Source organism: Leptosomus discolor, chromosome 4 (genome assembly GCF_034619465.1).
Source record: "Leptosomus discolor isolate bLepDis1 chromosome 4, bLepDis1.hap2, whole genome shotgun sequence".
NCBI lineage: Eukaryota > Metazoa > Chordata > Aves > Leptosomiformes > Leptosomidae > Leptosomus > Leptosomus discolor.
The window spans coordinates 52,158,304-52,179,428 of NC_141394.1; the positions used below are offsets into that span (position 1 = coordinate 52,158,304).

A 21,125-nucleotide genomic window follows, 5' to 3' on the forward strand; every position below is an offset into this window, starting at 1 on the left:
TTCTCGACTTCTTTTTAAAGAGGCGAGGGACCATTTTCCCCTCCTCTCCTATAACACTGTCATTGAAAGGGAGAAGCCCAGGGGGAGACCTGCAGGGATGCAAATACGCTTTGGTGGGTTTGCCTTATGGAGGAGGACACCCATATTAGAGTGGTCCCCTTCCTCCAGCCAGGCCGAGTGCTCGGGCAGGGGCCGCAGGCTGCCTTGGCCTGCGCTGGGCATCACCCTTCCTTCTGTGGGAGCCACACTGCCAGGTCTGCCCCTGCGACAGAACCAGTGAGCATCAGCTTCAGAGCCACAGATGCCATCTTAGCCTTACAAGTGCCCTTCCCAGTGCTGAGCTGGGCAGACACGGTACCGCTGACCACCATCGGAAAAGGTCTGGGCCTCTAGGAAGGCCTCCCTTGCTGGGCTTGCACTCCGAAACGGAGAAAGTTGCCATTCTCAGCTGTTCTCTCCACCCCTTGGTATGGACATACACATTCTGCGCAGCTGCAGGACACGTTTCCATCTTAGTGTGTTTTCTTTGTGGCCGAATTATGGTTGTTGTGAAAATCTTTGCATTTAAATTCTTGCCGTTAGTGTTGCATTATTACAGTTAGTTGCATTTAATTTTTGTTTATCCAGAAAATGTGTTTGTTTTTATTGTTTTTTTTAAGGGAGTAATAGAAATGCTCGTACATTTAAGAGATATATTTAATTATATCACCTTCAAAGCCAGACTGTCCTAATGCTTCAAAATGAGGTGTGTCTCACCCAGGGGTAATTTTTTAAATATATGTTCTACTTTGGGATTCCCAACTGAAATTAACCTTTTCTGATTTAAACTTGCTAGAGGTCTAATGCAGATGAGAATTAGTATTAACAGCTGGTGCAAACTACACCAAAACACAGAGGGTAATCTAAGGGTAGGTCCTCAGATGAAGGACACTATCTCAGTTTCATGTAGTCCTCCAAAGTGTATTAGTCTCAGTTCTGCAAGTTTAAAAATAAAAATGGATTGCAATACACAGTGCAGAGAGCATGTTAAAATATTACAAAATTGCCATTTTAATTTAAAGTGACTTTGACAGGTTAGAGGCTTTCTGCTAGTGATGACAAATTAAGGTCAAGCTTTTTGTTAAGGTAAACAATGAAAAGAAAAATGGCTATTTCTTTTCCTCAGAACTGTAAAACAACATTGTAAAGGGAGCCATGGAAGGGTACAAGGGCAAGCTAGGTGTCCAGCTCGTTTCCGTGCCTTTGGCAATCTACCCTGATATTACTGTTTTTTGTTTTCTTAAAAAAGATTCACAATTAAATAATGTAAATTGCCACACACTGTGGGAACAAACGGCTAAGCTTTGCGTTTCTTCTTTTAGCCTTCTTATTTTGGTACTTATAACTATTATTGAGGCTTATGCTTCAGTGACATTTAGGATGTGACAAGGAGATTTGAGTGATGTCAGATAGCAGATTGACCCTAATGAAATGTTAAGCACAGCTTAAATGCATATGTAGAGAGGGCTGAATAAAAGAAGAGATGCAAATCATTTGATAAAAACCCTTTCAGAATAAAAGCAGTTGTATTCATTTGGTTTGCGTCAGAATAGCCTGATAAACATGATGATTTTTACTTTCCTCGCTACATTACTTTTTAATGAGAAGTTATTAAACACCCTGCTGTGTATCACATATTTAAGTGGAATTGCTTACAAAATAATTTAATTTACCTTTAGTCATCATACTTAAATTTTCAGTTACAGAGAGATAAAAATCCAAATTTTCACTTGTATTACAAATAACCATTTTTTAAAAATTATGACAGTTTCAGCCCTCACTTTTATCTTTCTTTAAGTTTACATCTGAATTGGAGCTCTACAAAATCTGCTTCCAAAGTTCAACAAACGAATGTCAAAGGGAAAGAAAGCAGCTTTTCCTAATTTAACGTTTCAACCCAGTGCAGGAGCCTTGACTCGCCGAGGCTGCAATACAAGCAGTTAGCAGAATTTTGCTAGAATTACGCTGTATTTACAGACTTCGACACTGGTGGGTGCTAACATTTTATTCCCCTGTGCCAGGAGTGCATCCAGTCAGTTCTAACAGCGCTGTTGGGGCTGTGCAACCTCCGCTTCGGCTCCAGCAAACTCAGGCTTCGGGTTTGTTCCCTTTGGTTCTTAAGCAAAGAGAGAAAAATAGAAGCAAAAACAGTTTTTTACCTTGCGTGCTGTCTGTTGTGGGGCTTGTGTTCAGCTGCGTCTCAGTCGCAGAACACCTGCCGTTTTCTTCTGCAGCTAATTGTGTGACAGGTTCATATCGCAATATGGCATCCAGATCATGGAAAAACTTCATGGTTTTAGTGACATCCCCAGAGTTGTGGGCATATTTAACCGTTCTGTATTCATACTTCAGGTTTTTATACTTTGCACGGCACTGTTTCCAATCCCTGCAAACTCCTAACTCCTGCAACCTTTTGGCAATGTAGATAAATATTCCTTTATTCCTCAGCGTGCCATGGAGTTGCTTTCTGATATTTTTTTCTGACCAGACGCTTAACAAGGCTTTAACCTCCTCCTCAGTCCAATGCTTCCCTGCTCCACTCTCCATGTTGAAAGTGACCTGGAAATGATTCACTATTTCTAGCCAAGATTTTGTTTCCTAGGAAACCAGACGGCTGGTTGTCAGTAAGCTCCGCCGAGATGAAAGGATCTAGTTTTACTGGCTCAAGCTGCCTGAGGGGAGTAACTTGAGAAACTGCCAAATAAGCAGCCTGGGTGTTAGAGGCCGGCGAATGAAGCAGCTCGGGCGGGAGCGGTGCCGGGGGGCGGCGGGGAGGCCGGGCGGCCTGGCGGCCTTCTGCCCGGCGGCGCCTGCATGGGGCTGCCTTAACCCTTCCTGGCACGGAGGGCTTCGCGACGAGCGCTGTGCTGTCACGAGAGAGAGAGTCGCACTTTCTTGTTCCTTAAAAAATAAAACAAAACCAAAACACCACGAAAAATCCTGCCCCCCCCCCCCCCCCCAAGCCATTCTGCCTGCCCTTAGCGGAGTGGGCACGGCAGCAGCTCCTGAGCCTGTCGGGCAGCTTGATGCCCTAGTTTAGTGCACGGCAGCGTCCTCGTTTGCTTCTCCGGGGTAGTACTTGCTTTTGAATTGATGGTCGTGTATACACATCTTTAATATTCATTGGTTATTAGGGATGTTTTAATGAAAACTTGCATACTTAAAAAATCTGACTAAACTGGTAAAATTGTGTAGGCTTTGTGGTAATGAAACTGAACTCCCATTTCTTTCTTTAGTGCTATGTGAAAGATGGAATCCAACCGCTTGACAAGGGCCTTTTGCTCAGGATGTTTGCTTCCCTCTTTCTCACTGTTGATTTTGTTGATGTTTAAAGGGACAGTGTCAGTATTTAGATGGAAATTGCCTGTAATATTAACACTGGAATTAAAAGTTACTGGATGCAGTGTATCAACCCTTAAGTTTTACTACCAGTCTTTGCATTTATAGACGGGACATCTTCCTGAGTTAAAATAAATGGGTTTAAGAATGTCCTTATCTCTGATTCTTCTCTTGAAGATTTGTGTCAATAACAACAGCATAAATGCGTTCAGATATGTGTGAAGTTTGTTTTGCTTTGCTTTCTGTAAGCAAATGTTCTTTAAAATTTTGCTTTACGTACAACGAGGCTTCAGAAAGTGGAGAAAATTTGTAATGAGCATGGTCAGTTGTAGATTAGCATCCATTCTGTAGGGGGTTTTGTGCCAAATTTTATTGTTGCTTATACTAAATAATTCCAGTGACCAGTATATGATGGTACATGGCAGTGGTTTTGGGGGCGACAGGGAACCTGTTGGTGCTGCCTGCCCAAGGGCTGGGACTGCGCCCGGGGACCCAGCAGGAAGACAGGGCTGGGGAGAGCAGGGAGCAGGCTGGGGAAAGCTCCGTCCTTTTAGCTGGTACAGCTCTTCTGCTCCACAAAGCACAAGGCCAGCCTCAGGCTGATCTGCTCTAAGAGAAATATCTCCCTTTGCAGTGACGCTGTACACCAGACTTGTTTTGCTTGAGTTCGGAAGCCGTGATGCCGCAACGTTAGTTTTATGTGCTCAAACACTTTTATCAGCAGGTCCCTATACCTTTTAGAGGTGTAAATGCTAGCTTGCCTGCTCAAGGGCAAAAATGCAAAAGCTTCTGCATATGTGGTCGGTGCAAGAGACAACGCATTCCCTCAGGCAAACCCACCCCTTTCTTAACACCCCTCCCCAAACCGAAGCAGAAATAGAGTAGTGCTCTACTAGAGTCTAGACTATCGCTGCAAAGTGGCTTTTCAGATTAAGCATCTGCTGTTATTTTATGCCCACACTGAAATAGGACTGCAGTAAGAGCCTGAGCCAGTGCTCATTAGTGGAAAGATTCCTGCTGAATTCAGTGGGCTTAGGCACAAATGTGATGTGACTGTTTTGAAATAAAGCATAACATGGGCAAGAAACCAGTTTTGATTACAAGCCTGTAAAATAAAACAATAAATAAGCTTACATTAAAATTTCATGTTGTAAAGAACAGAGGAAAAACCACCAATCCGTTGTATGTTACAGCTTTTCATTCTAAGCAGTTCAGTGCTTTATGTTAATTATATTTTGTCCATAGGGGCCAGGAGAGTGCTGGAATTGTGACAAGTGATGGAGAGTCATCCCAGGCGTTCAAAGTGCACAAGGTAAAGCGTAAATGAATGTTTTGCAGATGCCTAACTGAGATGCATGAAAGTTCGTTTCAGCTAGGAAATGGAATAATTAGAGGGATAGCAACATGTTTTGATGGACTGGTTTGGTTTTGTCAGTAATAGTATCTAATTCTGTTTGTGCAACTTCTGTCTGAAGTGCATGTTTAAAACAAATATGCCAATGTTATCCTGCTGGGTGTATCCATGCACACAGTGGCAGACAAGTGGAATTATCCAGATCAGGCTATTAATGTCACAAAAACTACTTATCAAAGTCAGCCCGCACCTAAGGTGTTAACTCTGTAGCACTGATGCAACTTGAGATCAAGAGAAAAGAAATACAGTTACAAGCTATGCACAAGCAAATGGATGACTAATTCATTTGAGACTCAAAGAAGTGATAGCCACTTTACCTATAAGTAAAAATAAACAGAATAAAAGATTGAATGGAGGCCTGAGAAGATCACGCAGTCTTTGCTGAGCTGAGAGAATCCCAGGGGATGTTAAAAGGCAGGAAATGGCGATAGCCTCAGAAGTATTATGCCAGGAGAATACCTGTGTGCTCTGGGGAATTTCTGTCCATTCTGTATTGAATAGTGATGAGGAAAAAAACAGTCATCAGCCTATTCCATCCTGGAAGAGCAGAGAAATAAAGAGGAGCAGGAAGGAAGGAAATAAGGAAGAACACAAAATAAAACTACTACATCAGCAAAATAACCATGGGGCAATTCTTGATGTGTGTTCTCTGACTACAATCAGAAAGTGGTTTGTGTTCATGTTCAGAGGTCTCTGAGGAAGATTAATTAAGCTGTTCAAATGAGTCCAAGAGTAAGAACTGCTTTGCTGCTGCAGCATGTATATCTATGTGTGACTGCTCAATGTAAAGTCTTGTCTCATCAAGCATCGTGTTTGTCACCTCTTCAGGCATTTCCCCCCTCCTGTTACTTACAGCCTGACTCACATGCACACATACACACACTTCGAAACGTAGCTTTTCTCAGCTTCAGCGTAGTGTTATCTGTTCTTCATTCCTGCTCATGCATGGGTTTCAGCTTTCCTTACGGTTTACAGGAATTCCAGCCTCCTTTAGTGGGCTGCTGTATGTATCCCGTAGTAAAAGCTTCTAAGAATGAACTTCCAGTAGGTGATATCATAATTTGTAGTGTTTCCATGTTACTGAGCTGCAATACTTAGCTGTCATGCTAAGAATTTAATTGACTATCTCATCATATCAGCTTTGCTATTTTAAGAGCTGCAGAGCATGTGATGGCTTCTTTTATCCTTGAAATGTTTCTCAGCTACAGCACTTTTAAAATCTCTAAGAACCACAGTGTAATAAAAAGCCTATGGAGTACAATTTATATGACTTTTTTAATCCTGAAAGTAGTGCTAATGTAACAAACATTTGGGGCTGTTACACTAGTGAAAATATATTTAGGACTCTGACTTGTAAACTACTCCATAAAAATGTCGGCAACTAAGATGGTACTGTATCCATTTGTCCTCCAAACTCCGGTTGACTTTTCTTCATAGCAGAGACAACAGAATGGAAAAGGTGCTTGCTTCTCACTGCATTGATTTACTACCCAATGCTTCCATGCAGACTCCCCTTTGTCAACAGTTTAAGGCAATACATGTATTAGAGTATGAACTGGAAACCTAAGGCATGGGTATGTGTTCCCTTCTGATTGTTGCCAGCCTTTGTTTTACTCTCACCCAGAAAGACTTGTTCAGATTTGTCTCTCAGAGCCTTTTAGCTAGATTTCCATAACAAAACATTACTGTCATAGCTCTATTAGCTCAGGATGTGGAAAAACTTAAATCTCTTGTATAGACATAGCGATTCCAGTAGGAAAAAGACTTTGTCTGATTGTTTCACACTTGTATATGCAGAAAAATATATTCAAGTAGCTATTCATCAGACCATTATCGTGTACTGGCATGTACCAGGCCTTGTATAATACAAAGATTAGATTGTCTTCATTGGGAACTTTTTATACTGATGTAATTCACATTCACCATCCCAGACTAGCACAATCTAAATCACAGGAATACTTCAGATTGCAATTAAAAGATTATGTATTTGCGTAACCAAATCTGGTGTAAAACAACGTTGATTGTTTAAACTATTGCAATGCTTAACGTGGCCACATCCATTAATACTGGACCTGTGAATTGCCAGATCTCCTGTTACGATAAAGTTGGCCTAAGTAAAATAAGAGTGCATGGTTGCATTTCTGTACATATATGAGTACATGACATAGACTCTAGACCACCTTTATGTCATCTGTGAGACAACAGATGGTAATTGATCTGGCATAAATTTTGCTCAACGGTTAAAGGAAACTTATACCAGTTTGACTATTTGAGGCAGTAACTTTTTAACATGATAGTAAGTATCCTAAAACCGCATGTGCAACCACAGCCTCTTAGTATTCTGAGTCTATAGCAGTCACAGCAGAAAATACCCTAAAGCTGAGCTTTATTTCAGCTCTTTTGGTTGAGCCTTGAAAACAGTTAAACCGATTTCCATCCTTCCTGTACCATCCAGCTGTCTTGGTGTTGAACCTACAGCACAGGTTATGAACCATTCACAGCTTCAGACCTCTCCCATGTATCTTTGATGGTCCTAGAGGAGTGTTATCATGTGTGCTATCAGGTATATCACAATTACCACAGGTGATAGGGAAACTGAGCATAGAAGGATGTAAATATTTTCCACAGGCAGCAGCAGAAGCAAGAGTTTGTAGGAGGGCCTGGAATCCAGTCTTAATTTCTACTCTCTGTGCAGTTTTTTCAGTGCTGCTAAATTGTCGCCGCATAGTGCTTGTTGCCAAAAGAAGCTCCTGACAGCTGTCTAAAAAGTTTTGATGCATTTCTGCTTTAGACATAAGGCAACTTGGCTACATGAAAAGTTTAAGTAAACAATAAAACCTCTTGAAAAAAGCTTTGCTTCTGACATTGGCAAGAATGACAGTGGAATCCAATAAACGTTATCACGGGCCCAGCATAAAAGTATTTCCAATATACTGCTAACTTGTAAAAGGTATTATCTACATAGAATTTCCTTCTTGGAACTTTTTTCTTCTTCGTCTCTCTTCTGGCAGTCTTTTTTCTGGTGTTTTTAAACAAAACAACAGTTTGGTAGTGTTTTTCAGAAGATGTATTTTTAGTCAGGGAATAGATTGTTCCATGAAAATCCTCAGCACAAAAATGTATATTGCTTTATTTAAAAACAGGACTAATGGGGTCTGATACATCACTGTGACACCTACTCTAGCTTCTTTCTTCCCCACGGCTTTCAGGTTATTTGCCTTTCTCTTAAAGTTGCTTGCATTAATGCTGTACCAAAAACAAACACAGGGAGAAATGAGGAAGGTGCCAAGAAAACAAAACTAAATAGATTTTTTTTTCCTTTTTCTCCCAAAGGGAATGGGTCTTATAAATCATGTCTTCAACGCAGACAGCCTGAAGAAGCTGTATGTTTCAAACCTTGGTATTGGGCACACGAGGTACTCCACCTCGGGAATTTCGGAGCTGCAGAACTGCCAGCCTTTTGTGGTAGAGACTCTTCATGGGAAGATTGCTGTGGCACACAACGGGGAGCTAACAAACGCTGTACGACTCAGGAGGAAGGTTAGTGTCTCCTTTGGGAGGCGTTGGCAGCGTTTCTTTCTGCGTATGAGGCAGCAATGAACAAGTTTGCTATGACTTTTCTGTCATACCAGATTGCTTGGGGTAGTGAAAGAGCCCCATAATCAATATCGATCATTTTGGGGGAAAAAATGTCCTGGGGAGGGGAGACATTTGAAACTGTCACAGGGGATAATTCATCATTCCTCTAGCCTGGTGGTCACATTACTACTGATCAAGTGAGAAAACTAACCCAGCCATAACAAAAGGTAGCTTGGCTTGAAGCTCTGCTCCTTTGTGGTGACTGACAGAAGGTGTAAATCATATGCTTAAAGTCAGGAGAGGCATAATAAGGTGAGGTAATTGTAATATGAAATATCTGGTTTAGAATATTGTTGTTATTTTTATTGCTGGCTTGCAAAATTAATCATGAGCACTGTGAGGACATAAACCAACAAAGGCCAAATTTTATAGTATGTTGGGCTAGAATGATATGTGTTGAAGAACCAAATTAAAATTTAGCAGATGTTTCGTTGTGAAATCTCTTCTATGGTATGTTCCATCCAAAAGCAAGAGGACATACTCTTGCATTGAAGTGAGGCAAATGTGTGGCATGCCCAAAGGAACCCAGCCCATCTTTAATCAGAGCCAAAAGTGTATGCATGGATGGGAGAAAAAACTGTGGTGAGGAAATGTAGATGGAGAGAGGAGATCAGAGTTACATGAGAGGTAAAATGATTTCTAAAGATAAAAATTAGGAACTGTATTGCGTACAGCATTGAATGAGTTGTAATAGTTGGCTAGATACACTGCAGATTCTCCTCTCCTTTAGAAATGTAAATATGCCAAGCCAGAACAATTTGACTGCCCAGGTCTAGCAGACTTTAAATTGTGGGATTTCAGGTTTTTAATCCCACTCTGCTTCCCTTCACACCTCTTTTTTTGTTGTTCTTGCATTGTGCCAAAACCACCATTCTGCTATAGGTAATTTCACATTTTCCTTTGTATATTTTACCTTTTTCCAGGGCAAGCAGAAGCACAAAGCTGATTAAATGGTCCAAACACGAATTTATGCCCTGAATATTGGTGGTATTTAATTTTGGTTGCATGTGGAGCAAAAGAATGAGCTGCAAAGGGAGAAACGTAGTATCAGGCATACTGATACTAACTCTTCTTACATGTTTGATTTGATGGAAGAAATTTGACATTATGATCTGATCACCTGAAGCACTGATATGTTTTAAAACATTTGTTCATTGCACAAAGGGATTGTTAGATTAAAATCTGAGCAGTGTTATGTGGGATTTTTTTTTAAAAATGTTGGTAACTCTTTTGTTTTGTGTCTTACAAGCTCATGCGGCATGGTGTGGGACTGTCGACCAGTTCTGACAGTGAACTGATCACCCAGCTGCTGGCTTTCACACCCCCTCTAGAAAATGACGATACAGCTGATTGGGTAGCAAGGTGAGGAGGATGGGCTTCAGAATAAAGAACAGCAATCTAATTTCAGTATGATATGCAACTGTAAATGCACACAGCTGTTTGTGTGACACACCATTATGTTCACCTATGTCTCATTTCAGAATAAAAAATTTAATGAATGAAACTCCAACTTCATATTCATTGCTAATTATGCATAAAGACATAATCTATGCAGTACGTGATCCATATGGGAATCGCCCACTCTGCATTGGTCGCCTTATTCCAGTAGGGGACATGAATGGAAAAGGTAAACCATACATATATATAAATATACATATATATGTATATATATAGTCTGTGCCTGAAATCACTGATATAAGTAATTAAAGCTACACTTACTGAGGTGTAAATAGAAATATGTGATGCAAAAGTCAGTTTTGAAAATTCAAACCAAAAATATATGTCGGTAAGGAAAAGAAAATATGTGGGAAATCTACAAACATCTTTTCTGTTCCCAGCAAAAGGAAATCCTAGTTGCCTCATGACAGCGCCAGAATTAGGCAGCCCAACTGTAATAGAATATTTGTGAAAATTTAATTAACATCTCATCATCTAAACAGGAAAGCAGGGATGAACAGATTCACAGAAGAGTTGGAGGGCCAGCTGCTCAGGACTATGTCCAGTCCAGAAACAAGTCTGGTCTCTTCCTTTCTTCTGTAGGAAGGTGGCTGAAAGGTGCTGGGTTACTGGCAATGTACTTCCAAATTCCAAGCACTCCCAGTCACACGTAATATGGTAATGGAACACTATATAATCAGTTAATGGGAAAAATTTGTTGTGTTCCTGTTTAGCCTTCAAATCAACCTTTTCCATGAAGTGAGATTAAAGTCCTCTCATTTGTATAAAAATAAAATAATCCAAAGGCAAAGTAGTAAATTCTTCCATATCTTCACAAAACTTGGTAATTTTAACCACAAGAAAAATTATTGTTTTAAAGCATACAAACATTCCTACCCTCTGTTACACTATTTGATCTTTACTGTGCCAGTCTCTGAAAACCCTCCTTACTGGAGTTCAGTCCAGCATTGATTGTAATCAAAAGCATCTATCTTATCATCACATTTAGCACGGGAAAAGTAAGGAGTTTCTTGTGTGAAAAAAGTAATTCTATAGATCTAAAGTCACTGAACTAGAATTGGAAAATTTCAAAATAGTGCAGGGATAACAAAGGTAGTTACCTGAACTGTCCCTCTTCATGAGTGGTGAATACGATGCTGTTACTTCCACTTCTGCCTAGAACAGGTTTATGATGTTTAAATTGTTTGGGGGTTTTTTAAGTAATATTACAGAAACTTTGGAATGCTATACCTTTCAGTTAGAAATTACAACAGTCTTTAATTGTGCACTTGGCAACCTAAACCATAGCAAGCCAGATACTGCAGTAGAAATGCAACTGGGAGGGGGGATGGTAACGAGAACTGTGGACTCTAACTGAAGTCTTTCGTTTCAGGAAAAGATAACAGTGAAACAGAAGGTTGGGTAGTCTCTTCTGAATCCTGTAGCTTTTTGTCTATTGGTGCAGAGTAAGTGCCCTGATTCTCACTTTATCTGAAAGCTCTCCTCAGGTAGTGATTAAACATTAAACCTCAAATTACCAGATATCATAATCTATAAAAATGTAAAAGATATCAAGGATCAGTTTGTTGGGCAGTTTGGAGGGTTTTTTTTTGCCAGTCCTGTTTTTTGCCAGTTTATTTTCTTGAACACATTAATGTAAAAGAACAATTATGTGTTCAGAAAGTAACAGTAAAGGCAACTTTATTGCTGTAAAGTGACTGCTTCTCACGTGTTGCATTAAACCTGGTTATCCATATAACTTTTAAATTTTAGCCTCGTTTGCAGCAGAATTGCTGTACTACGAAATAATTCTTCAACTACAGAAAGGTTACATTGGTAGCTCACAGGCTGGACTGACCTGAGCTGTAGCATATGCTGTCCAATGAGCCAGTCTTGTTTGAAAATAATGATGGGCATTTGAAACTATTTCCACGCGTGCAAACACCCACGAGAGCCAAAACATGAGAGGACATTCACATTACCTCTCTAAAACTCTGAAAACAAAGGTGTGATACTTTCTCTGGACAAAAAGAGAAGGGTAAGAGGCTCTTTGGGAGACCACAAATTGATCTTTAGAAGTTTGGAGTGGAAGGCAGTTGTGAACTAGAACATAAATAAAGTAAGAAAGATTATAAGGAAGCATATTTAATTTCCTAATTGAACATTATCAAAATGTGCATTTAGGGACTAGACTAGTAAGTAAAGTTGGAGTCTCTTCAAACAAAAAGCTGTGAAAAATTGTATTAGGAACACAACTACTGAATAAAAAGAAAAGTGAACCAAAATCAGGAAGCAACGTTACTGTACTTTAAAGGGCTTTTATTTCATTCTGCAGTGTTTTATTGTAGGTGTGGTCTTCTGTGTTCTTTTGCTGTTAACTTCTACCCTGTCTCTGTAGGAACTATTAGCTGTTGGTAACAGTGACTTTCTTGAGACAGTTTATTCTACATATGGATAAGAATAACCATTTTCTGAAAGTTCTTCAAAATCTCTGTTAAGAGAAGCTTACTATGTAGGACCATCAGCTGAAGCCTGTGGGATTTTAAAAAAGCAACTTTATCTAAACTTCTGCTATAGCCAGTGCTGCTGTCTCCTAATGCTAGTATTTGACCAGCGAATAATCACAATTTGCCTACCTCTGATTTATATCTTCAGAATGTTTTAATACTTGGGGATAAATTTACATTGAAATTGTTAGAATAGCCACCTGAGGACTCACCAAAGGATCTAGAAAAATGTTTAACAAGGTTAAACATTGTAATATAATAAACCTAGTACTAATCCATTTTTCTTCAGATATGAGAACTGGAATGTACATTTCCAGTCAGCTTTATGTCATTCGCAGGTAGCTGCCTGTCACCACTGGACAGATACTTCTCTAGATACTGGCTTGTGGGGCAGCGTTTTTTTGGCTACCATCTTTATTCTTGATTATTTTTTTTATATTGCATTATAATGATTATCAGCTTTCATAGAAACGGCCTCTAGTATTGCTCCAGGACTAAATTATTAATATATATTTAATCTTTATTAAGCCTGTGCTAGACTGAGTACTGTACATCTTGCTTACAGGAAGAATACTATAATTCTTTGGTACTAAGCATTAATTTCATAGAATCATAGAATGCATTGAGCTGGAAGGGACCCCCAAAGGCTATCTAGTCCAACCCCCCTGCAGGGAGCAGGGACATCTTTAGCTGGATCAGGTTGCCCAGAGCCCCATCAATCCCGATCTTGAACATCTCCAGGAATGGGGCTTCTACCACCTCTCTGGGCAAACTGTTCCAGTGCTTTACCACCCTTACAGTAAAGAACTTCTTCCTAACATCCAATCCAAATCTACCCGTTTCTAGTTTAAAACCACTGACCCTTGTCCTATCACTACGTGCCCTTGTAAACAGTCCCTTCCCAGCTTTCCTGTAGGCCCCCCTCAGGTACCAGTAGGCTGCTATAAAGTCCCCCCGGAGCCTTCTCTTCTCCAGGCTGAACAACCCCAACTCTCTCAGCCTGTGATGCTCCAGCCCCCTGATCATCTTTGTGGCCCTCCTCTGGACCCGCTCCAACAGGTCCATGTCTTTCTTGTATTGAGGGCTCCAGAGCTGGATGCAGCACTCCAGGTGGGGTCTCCCCAGAGCAGAGTAGAGGGGGAGAATCACCTCTTGATCTGCTGGCCACGCTTCTCGATACAGCCCAGGATGCGACTGGCCTTCTGGGCTGCAAGCACGCATTGTTTCATCCACCAATACCCTCAAGTCCTTCTTGGCAGGGCTGCTCTCTATCACATCACCCCCCAGCTTATATTGATTACGAGGATTACCCCAGCCCTGGACCTTGCACTTGGCCTTGCTGAACCTCATGAGATTCACATGGGCCCACCTCTCCAGCCTGTCCAGGTCCCTCTGGATGGCATCCCATCCCTCAGGCATGTCAACTGCACCACTCAGCTTAGTGTCATCTGCAAACTCGCTGAGGGTGCACTCGATCCCACTGTCTATATCATTGATGAAGATATTAAATAGCACTGGTCCCAGCATGGACACTACTCGTCACCTGTCTCCATCTGGACATTGAGCCATTGACCACTACCTTCTAGATGCGACCACCCAGCCAATTCCTTATCCACTGAACAGTACACCCATCAAATCCATATCTCTCCAACTTAAGAGAGAAGGATGTTGTGGGGGACCATGTCAAAGGCCTTGCAGAACTCCAGACAGATAATATCCATAGCTCTTCCCTTGTCCACTGATGTAGTCACTCCATCATAGAAAGCCACTAGATTGGTCAGGCAGGACTTGCCCTTGGTGAAGCCATGCTGGCTGTCTCAAATCACCTCTCTGTCCTCCACGTGCCTTAGCATAGCTTCTAGGAGGATCTGTTCCATGATCTTCGCAGGCACAGAGGTGAGGCTGACAGGTTGGTGGTTCCCAGGGTCCTCCTTTCTGCCCTTTTTAAAAATGGGTGTAATGTTTCCTTTCTTCCCATCACCTGGGACTTCACCTGACTGCCGTGACTTTTTAAATATCATGGAGAGTGGCTTGGCAACTGCATCAGCCAATTCTCTCAGGACTCTGGGATGCATCTTATCAGGTCCCATAGACTTATGTAAGTTCAGGTTCCTTAGGTGGTCACGAACCTTGTCTTCACTCACAGTGGGAAGGACTCTGTCGCCCTAGTCCCTGTCTTGTGGTCCTTCAACTCTGGAGGTGCGAGGAGAAAGGTTGCTAGTAAAGATCAAAGCAAAAAAAGTTGTTGAGAACCTCAGCCTTCTCCTTGTCTGTTGTTAGCATCTTGACAGACTTTCTCATCGGGGAGGTACACACTCTTTGACCCTCCTTTTCTGATTGACATACCTGTAAAAGCCCTTCTTGTTATTCTTCACATCTCTAGCCAAGTTCAGCTCCAGTCGCTCCTTGGCCTTCCTGACCATATCCCTACACGACCAGGCAGTGTCCCTATACACTTCCCACAATACCTGTCCTTGCTTAAACTGCTTAATTTACTGCTTTTGGGTATTAATTCAGACTTTTTTAGTAAGGGTCACTTGTCTTAGCGTGTTGGTACCTTAGGGTCAAATCCTAAGATAGAAGCAAACTGTCATGTTAGGATGTTCAAAAGCATTTTTTCCTGTCAGTTGAATCTTGTTTATATTTCAAAACTATCTTCCAGGTTCAGGGCATTTACGCTATGTATTACTCTTTCAAGGTACTATCGTGAGGTCCTTCCTGGAGAGATTGTGAAAATATCCAGATATGATGTCCAAACACTGGATGTTGTACCAAGACCTGAAGGAGATCCATCAGCATTCTGCATCTTTGAATATGTTTATTTTGCAAGACCAGACAGTATTTTTGAAGGTAAGAAGATGTAATGTACAAAGCTCCTCCCTAAATAATGGGAGATGTTACCCTGGAGAACAATGACTCTGGAAAGGATCTGGGATCATAGTAGGGTACCACTGAATGTGAGCTTGCAGAGCAGAGCTGGGACAGAATGGGTTGGCACAGTTCTCAAGGAGATAAAACTCATTAGGAAGAGCATGTAACATCACCTTCCTGTTCCTGGCTGTGCATACAGCCTCAGTCAGGCTGCCTGCGTAGTCCTATGAAAGGGATGAAAAGAGCCACAAACATGATTAAGGGAGAGGAAATATCCCTTAAAAGTAAGAGACTTAAGAAAGGAACTTTATTGGTTCTTGGAAAACTTTTTAAAAATTAGACTTATGAAACAGGATCTGCAAAACAGCTTTATCTTGGCATTTTCTTTGCAAGAAAGGCTTATTTCAGGAAGATGCTTGTAGTATAACTTGTAAATCTATGCATTAGCTAAGTACTTGGGGTTGTCAGTCTAATGCTTTTATTATTATTTCAGTAGAAGCCCCCCAAAATTGTCTCAGTGACAAGATAATAGCAAGGACTTTCATATCTAACAAACAAGCTCTGTGTTTTCTACGGCCATGCCATCTGTTGATCCTGTACAGTTCCCCACCTTTATAAAGCCAGTTTTACCCCACATCTCTTCTTTTCGTGATCCTCTTACCCTTCAGTATCCTGACTTCTTACATTCCTTAGTACTGCTGCTGCACCCTTTGCTGTGCTTCATCTCATCACAACACCTCCAGTTCCCTCCCATGTTGCAGATTTGTAGGACCTTTAAAAGCTTCTGAAGCCTCTTATCCCCTTACTAGACTTGCGGTGAATTTTGCCAACTGACTCAAAGTTAATAAGCAGGCAGAGGCAGACAACAGGATTGCACAAACTTTGCTGGAGAAACAGCCTAAAAATAGAATATCCACGTTATGAACAGGCAGGCATAATTTCTACTTCTTTCCTCCTGTAAATAGGCTTTGTAACATCCACAGGAGCTTTAGTTACCCAATTAGGGCAAACTGGATTTTAATTCTCTGTGTAGTGATATGAACGTGAATATAAGAATATGACAATATGGAAGGAAATTAAAAATTACCTTATGTGAGTGACTGCTAATTAGTTCTGGAGCTTTTCTCACTGACTTTGAAGCCTGCAACTCGCCACAGAAATTTGTACAGCAAACTGAGAGGAAATCTGAATTCTGCATACCAGGAAAAATACGTGTTGCTGTTCTTAGGTCAGATGGTGTATTCCGTCAGGAGAAGATGCGGGCAGCAGCTTGCCATTGAAGCACCCGTGGAAGCAGACCTGGTCAGCACTGTTCCAGAGTCTGCAACCCCAGCAGCTCTTGGTTATGCTCAAAAGGTATATGGTAACTTGCCTTTTTTTTTCCTCAAGCATATTTACACAGACCTCTTTTTGTAATGGGTTACTATGGTACAGGCCATTAGAGTTTTGTATTGATAAAGCTTTTTACCTTCAGTACACCGAGCACTCCTATTGAATCATCTGCACTTGTTTTTTCTGTCGTTATTCCACTATATTAAGGCATTTCAAAGTTCTCTGGTTACTGCAAAGTCATACTAAGTCCTAAGGTTGCTTTAAAAAACAGTAAGTGAGAATAACCAGCTTTATAGATATTGATTCTGTTTAACTGTCTCCTGTTTACAGTGTGGTCTACCATATGTTGAAGTACTCTGTAAAAACCGATATGTAGGAAGAACATTTATCCAGCCAAATATGAGGTTACGGCAGCTTGGTGTTGCAAAGAAGTTTGGCGTTCTGTCTGATAATTTTAAAGGCAAGCGAGTTGTTATCATCGATGATTCAATCGTGAGGGGCAATACCATTTCACCCATAATAAAACTACTGAGAGAATCAGGTGCCAAAGAGGTAAGTTAATTTTCAGTCAGTACAATACAGATGTAAATAGAAGATTGATGGGAGGGTAAAGCACAGGGATTTCCGTTCATTTGTACTACGCATTGTTTCCTTATTTAAGAAAGCAAATGCGCAAAAGAACAATGGCTAGTGCCTGTTTACTGTGAAGATAGGTTGAGAAGTTTCTGTTGTATGACTGTGGTTTTTGGGACGTTAAGAGGGGAGGAACAGGTCTCCATTTATAAAGCAGTATCTGGCAAATAAAGAGAGAACGGAAAACAGATTAGGTAAGATCAGAAAAGCAAGTATTGGTGTGGTATTCCTGACATACGTGTGACTTGTGGTACTGTATTAAGTACAACATACACTGCAGTAAACAGGCATGTGCCTTAAGTCAACAGAGCACAAAATTTTTAATGAATTAAGATTTTTTAATTGAAACAGAATGCAAGTCTGTCACTGGACAGAAAATATTCTGTATATTATTTGACTTTGTAAACTGAACTGCACATCAAGAATTGAACACCATAGAAGAAAAGCAAAATCAGGATGGAACCTTTTAATCATATTAGGAAATACTGTAAAAATAAATTCTAAAACTGTCTTTCTCTCTCCTGCTGTGTTGTATCTGAAAAAAACCCCTTTTATCTTACTTTTAAACCTTCCATGATTTCTGTGTAGTGCTGTGTTCTGTTCTTCATGATTATTGTGCAGAACTGGGACTTGGCAATTGTGTTATGATTTGTTGACCTTTACGTTATAGCAGTCCATTTTGAAATGTTATTTTTATTCAGGTGCACATCCGTGTGGCTTCACCTCCCATAAGATTTCCTTGTTACATGGGAATAAACATTCCAACTAAAGAAGAACTCATTGCTAACAGACCTGAATTTCATGATCTTGCAAACTATATAGGTAAATGCTACTTTTTCTCCCTTTTTATATTTTTTTTTTGAGAGATTTTACCTGTAGGTGTTTTATTGTTTACATTAAAATAAAGGCCAACACATCAAGGCAGCAGTGGCAAAACTGACTACAAAATCATAAGGTGGATACACTAAGTCCTCTTCATTGTGAGTACGCTACAGGTCAAACAACTTAGCTACACATGTTTTTAAACAGTTAGTGATTTATATTTCTCCAAACAACAGAAAACACTAGAATAATTGCATAATCATAAGTTACAAATAAGGTGTGACAACACAGCTCAGAGCTCCTCCTGGGAAAGTATTTACAAGGAGCTACTGTAGGCAAAATACCAGGAAGAAAATACGTGGTGAAAATCTGTCCTGTCATGAAAAGCTAATGTAGTTTCACTTTGATGAGAAATTCATAAAAATATGTTCAGAATTTGTAACACCACTGATTTTTCTACAAATTTAAATTTATGTAAATAATTTTAACTGCATTATGTATTTCACTTTGAAAGAAATGTCATCTGAAACTAATCAAAGAATGTTAAATACATTCTCAAATCTCTAAAATGAGTCATGTTTGCAGCAGAACAAAAGAAGAACCGCCAGCTTATGCTGCTTGTGATGGGGTAAATAACACACTCTTCATCAGAATATCAGCAACAGAAGTCATATGAAGGCTTGTGAGCAAGGAGATCTACTATATATGGCCTATTGTGCTGCAAAATATTTTAAAAAATGGTTTCAGAACATAGCTGTCATTAGTTAGGAAACTGTAAACTCAGATTTCCTGCGTTGAATACTAATTCCCACTGTCTAATATTGCAATGGATTCTTTTCCCCAAAATTATTATGAAGGCATTTTGAAACATTTCAAGTTTGTAGGTTCTCATTTGTAAGCATTAGTCACAAAATAATGAGTGCAAACAATAGAAAACTGATGTGAAAAGGCTCTCAAACTTTCCTACTGCTGGAACATTTGCACGAATTGCATGCTGACTTTTTTTTACCATGATGGTCTTCCCCTCACCCAAGCCCCAGTAAGGGTTTGTAGCCCTAGATGTGCTCAGTTTGGGAAGCACCAGCCATGTACCCATCTGCTTCCAGACCTGAACTACAGGGTAACTGGGAAACTACAGGGAGTTTAAGGAGCCTTAACACACACTCTGGATTTTGTTTCTATTTTTGTGACACATTTGTTGCCAACTCAGAACCTTCTGTGTAGATTTCAGTGAGTCTGTTCCCTCCACAAAGAACTTGAGAAGGGCAAGGCTTATTATGGTCTGATAATTTTTCATATCCATTCTGTTCAAGTAAGGTGATCCACCTGGCAGCATAATCCACACAGTAACACGACTGCATTTCCAAAGAGCATGGCATTCGGTACAGTATCACAGCCTGAACTAGCGCATTCTTTATTTCCTCTAGGAGCAGACAGCGTTGTCTACCTTTCTGTGGAGGGGCTGGTATCATCCGTGCAAGAAAGCATCAAAGCGAGACAAGTGAATGAAAACAGCCTTAAAAGCCAGAAGTCGCGTCTGGGGAAGATTGGTCATTGCACAGCCTGTCTCACCGGAGAGTACCCCGTGGAGCTCGAATGGTGAATTTTTAGTGGGTGGACATCAGTTCATCCCTTGTTGAATGTACCTTTTTCAAAGGTGCCTTCTTGCTAATAGTCTTCTTGCATTTAGGTAGTAAGGAGAGCTTATTACAGCTAACTAATTTCTGGTACTAAAACACATCTTTACAGTAAAGACTTAACAGAAAGTCTGATGTGCTGATGAAAACAATATAAGCAGATTCAAATACAAAATCAGTTGTGCCTTCTATTTTCTCATAAAATATTATAAAACCCAAAGTTTTTTTAATTATGTAACAGTCCCAGAGTTTTTTGTTTTGGTCTTGCCCTGAAAGGTATCCATTAGACTTGTTCACAAATCATGAATCATGTGGTTTAATTTTAGATTATCAAAGTCTTGAAGTTTGCTTTTCTTCCTAGGAAAAATACCAGATTCTGAAGAATTAAATTGCTTCCTCAGCAGTTCTTGCTTAGGCTTTTTAAGAATGGAAGTACCTAACTTTGGCATATATAGCTAAACAGCCTTGATTAATCAAGACGTTTGTTACAGATTCTATGAACACGATGTCTAGCATATGATTTTAAAATATGAAGACTCAGGGAAATGCTCAGCCAAAAGCTCTCTAGTTTAATAACTTTAAAATTCTTTTTGGAAGTCCAGTGTAATTACATTAGCTTCGTGTGCTTTTATTAGTTGCCAGTAGGATGTGGAAGGAGGAAAATACTTGGCACTGCCATTTTTTTTTTCTGTTTTACGTCTTGTTTTCTCCAGGATAAGTCCTGACAATTTCTGAGCTAATGCTCAGTGTGCTTTTCATATGTCAACATCTAAAGTAAACTGAAAAATAAAGTCACTTTTCATTTTTATCCGTAAAAAAGATATATCAACTGAAGATTATGAGTTGTTTTGGGTATAGTCTTATTTTTACTATATTACTGCTGTGACAATAAATGTAATGGGTTTTTTTTTGAAAAAAAAAAAAGTGCTGAAGAACCATTAGCTATTGAATGCACTGTGGTTTTTAATTGGTCACAATTACACGATTACACAGTTACACAAGTTATGCAGATCACTTGGACAATGAATCAGTAGCTGAAAATGGAAAAGCACCTTTTGAAAACTCTTGCAAATTTACGCACAATTGCAAAAGTATTTTGTATACCTCATTTTTTTTTCACCGAATACCAGCAACTTAATTTTAGATTTTCTATTTAATATTGTGTACTTTGGCCTTGTAATTGTTTGTGACACTGTTAAAAAAAAAACAGAAAAGTTTAAGAGCTTCTTCCTTCCCCATCATCTTGCACAGTAGAGAATTACACCGCTGGTGATTAAATTCAAAAAGGAGCTTTCTTACGTGGGATTCGCAGCAATTGTGCCTGACAGACAATCACAAAAGTCCCAATTCAAGAAAGCACGTAAACGTGTTTAATGAAGTCAAGACTGTGCCTCGTGCAGTGGAACCTGAACCTAAATTTCAGTCAAGCCTATGGGAGAATCCAGATTTTCACAA

The 21,125-nt window shown here is 40.1% G+C and overlaps 2 protein-coding genes across 4 annotated transcripts in view; one reads left to right on the plus strand and one right to left on the minus strand.

The window, feature by feature from the left end:
- Positions 1–2,586, minus strand: part of PAICS (phosphoribosylaminoimidazole carboxylase and phosphoribosylaminoimidazolesuccinocarboxamide synthase) — a 40,818-nt gene extending 38,232 nt beyond the window's left edge. For all 3 annotated transcript variants that reach the window (XM_086463806.1, XM_086463804.1, XM_086463805.1), the window contains exon 1: positions 2,199–2,586. In XM_086463806.1, the coding sequence (XP_086319932.1) occupies positions 2,199–2,586 (388 nt within the window). The remainder of the gene's footprint in view (positions 1–2,198) is intronic.
- The window catches only part of PPAT (phosphoribosyl pyrophosphate amidotransferase), a 48,789-nt gene extending 29,153 nt beyond the window's left edge, over positions 1–19,636 (plus strand). The window contains exons 2-11 of the mRNA XM_086463809.1: positions 4,624–4,690; positions 8,126–8,332; positions 9,681–9,793; positions 9,913–10,058; positions 11,262–11,334; positions 15,074–15,225; positions 16,475–16,602; positions 16,909–17,130; positions 17,913–18,033; positions 19,461–19,636. Of these exons, the coding sequence (XP_086319935.1) occupies positions 4,624–4,690; positions 8,126–8,332; positions 9,681–9,793; positions 9,913–10,058; positions 11,262–11,334; positions 15,074–15,225; positions 16,475–16,602; positions 16,909–17,130; positions 17,913–18,033; positions 19,461–19,636 (1,405 nt within the window). The remainder of the gene's footprint in view (positions 1–4,623; positions 4,691–8,125; positions 8,333–9,680; positions 9,794–9,912; positions 10,059–11,261; positions 11,335–15,073; positions 15,226–16,474; positions 16,603–16,908; positions 17,131–17,912; positions 18,034–19,460) is intronic.
- Positions 19,637–21,125: the final 1,489 nt, after the last annotated feature.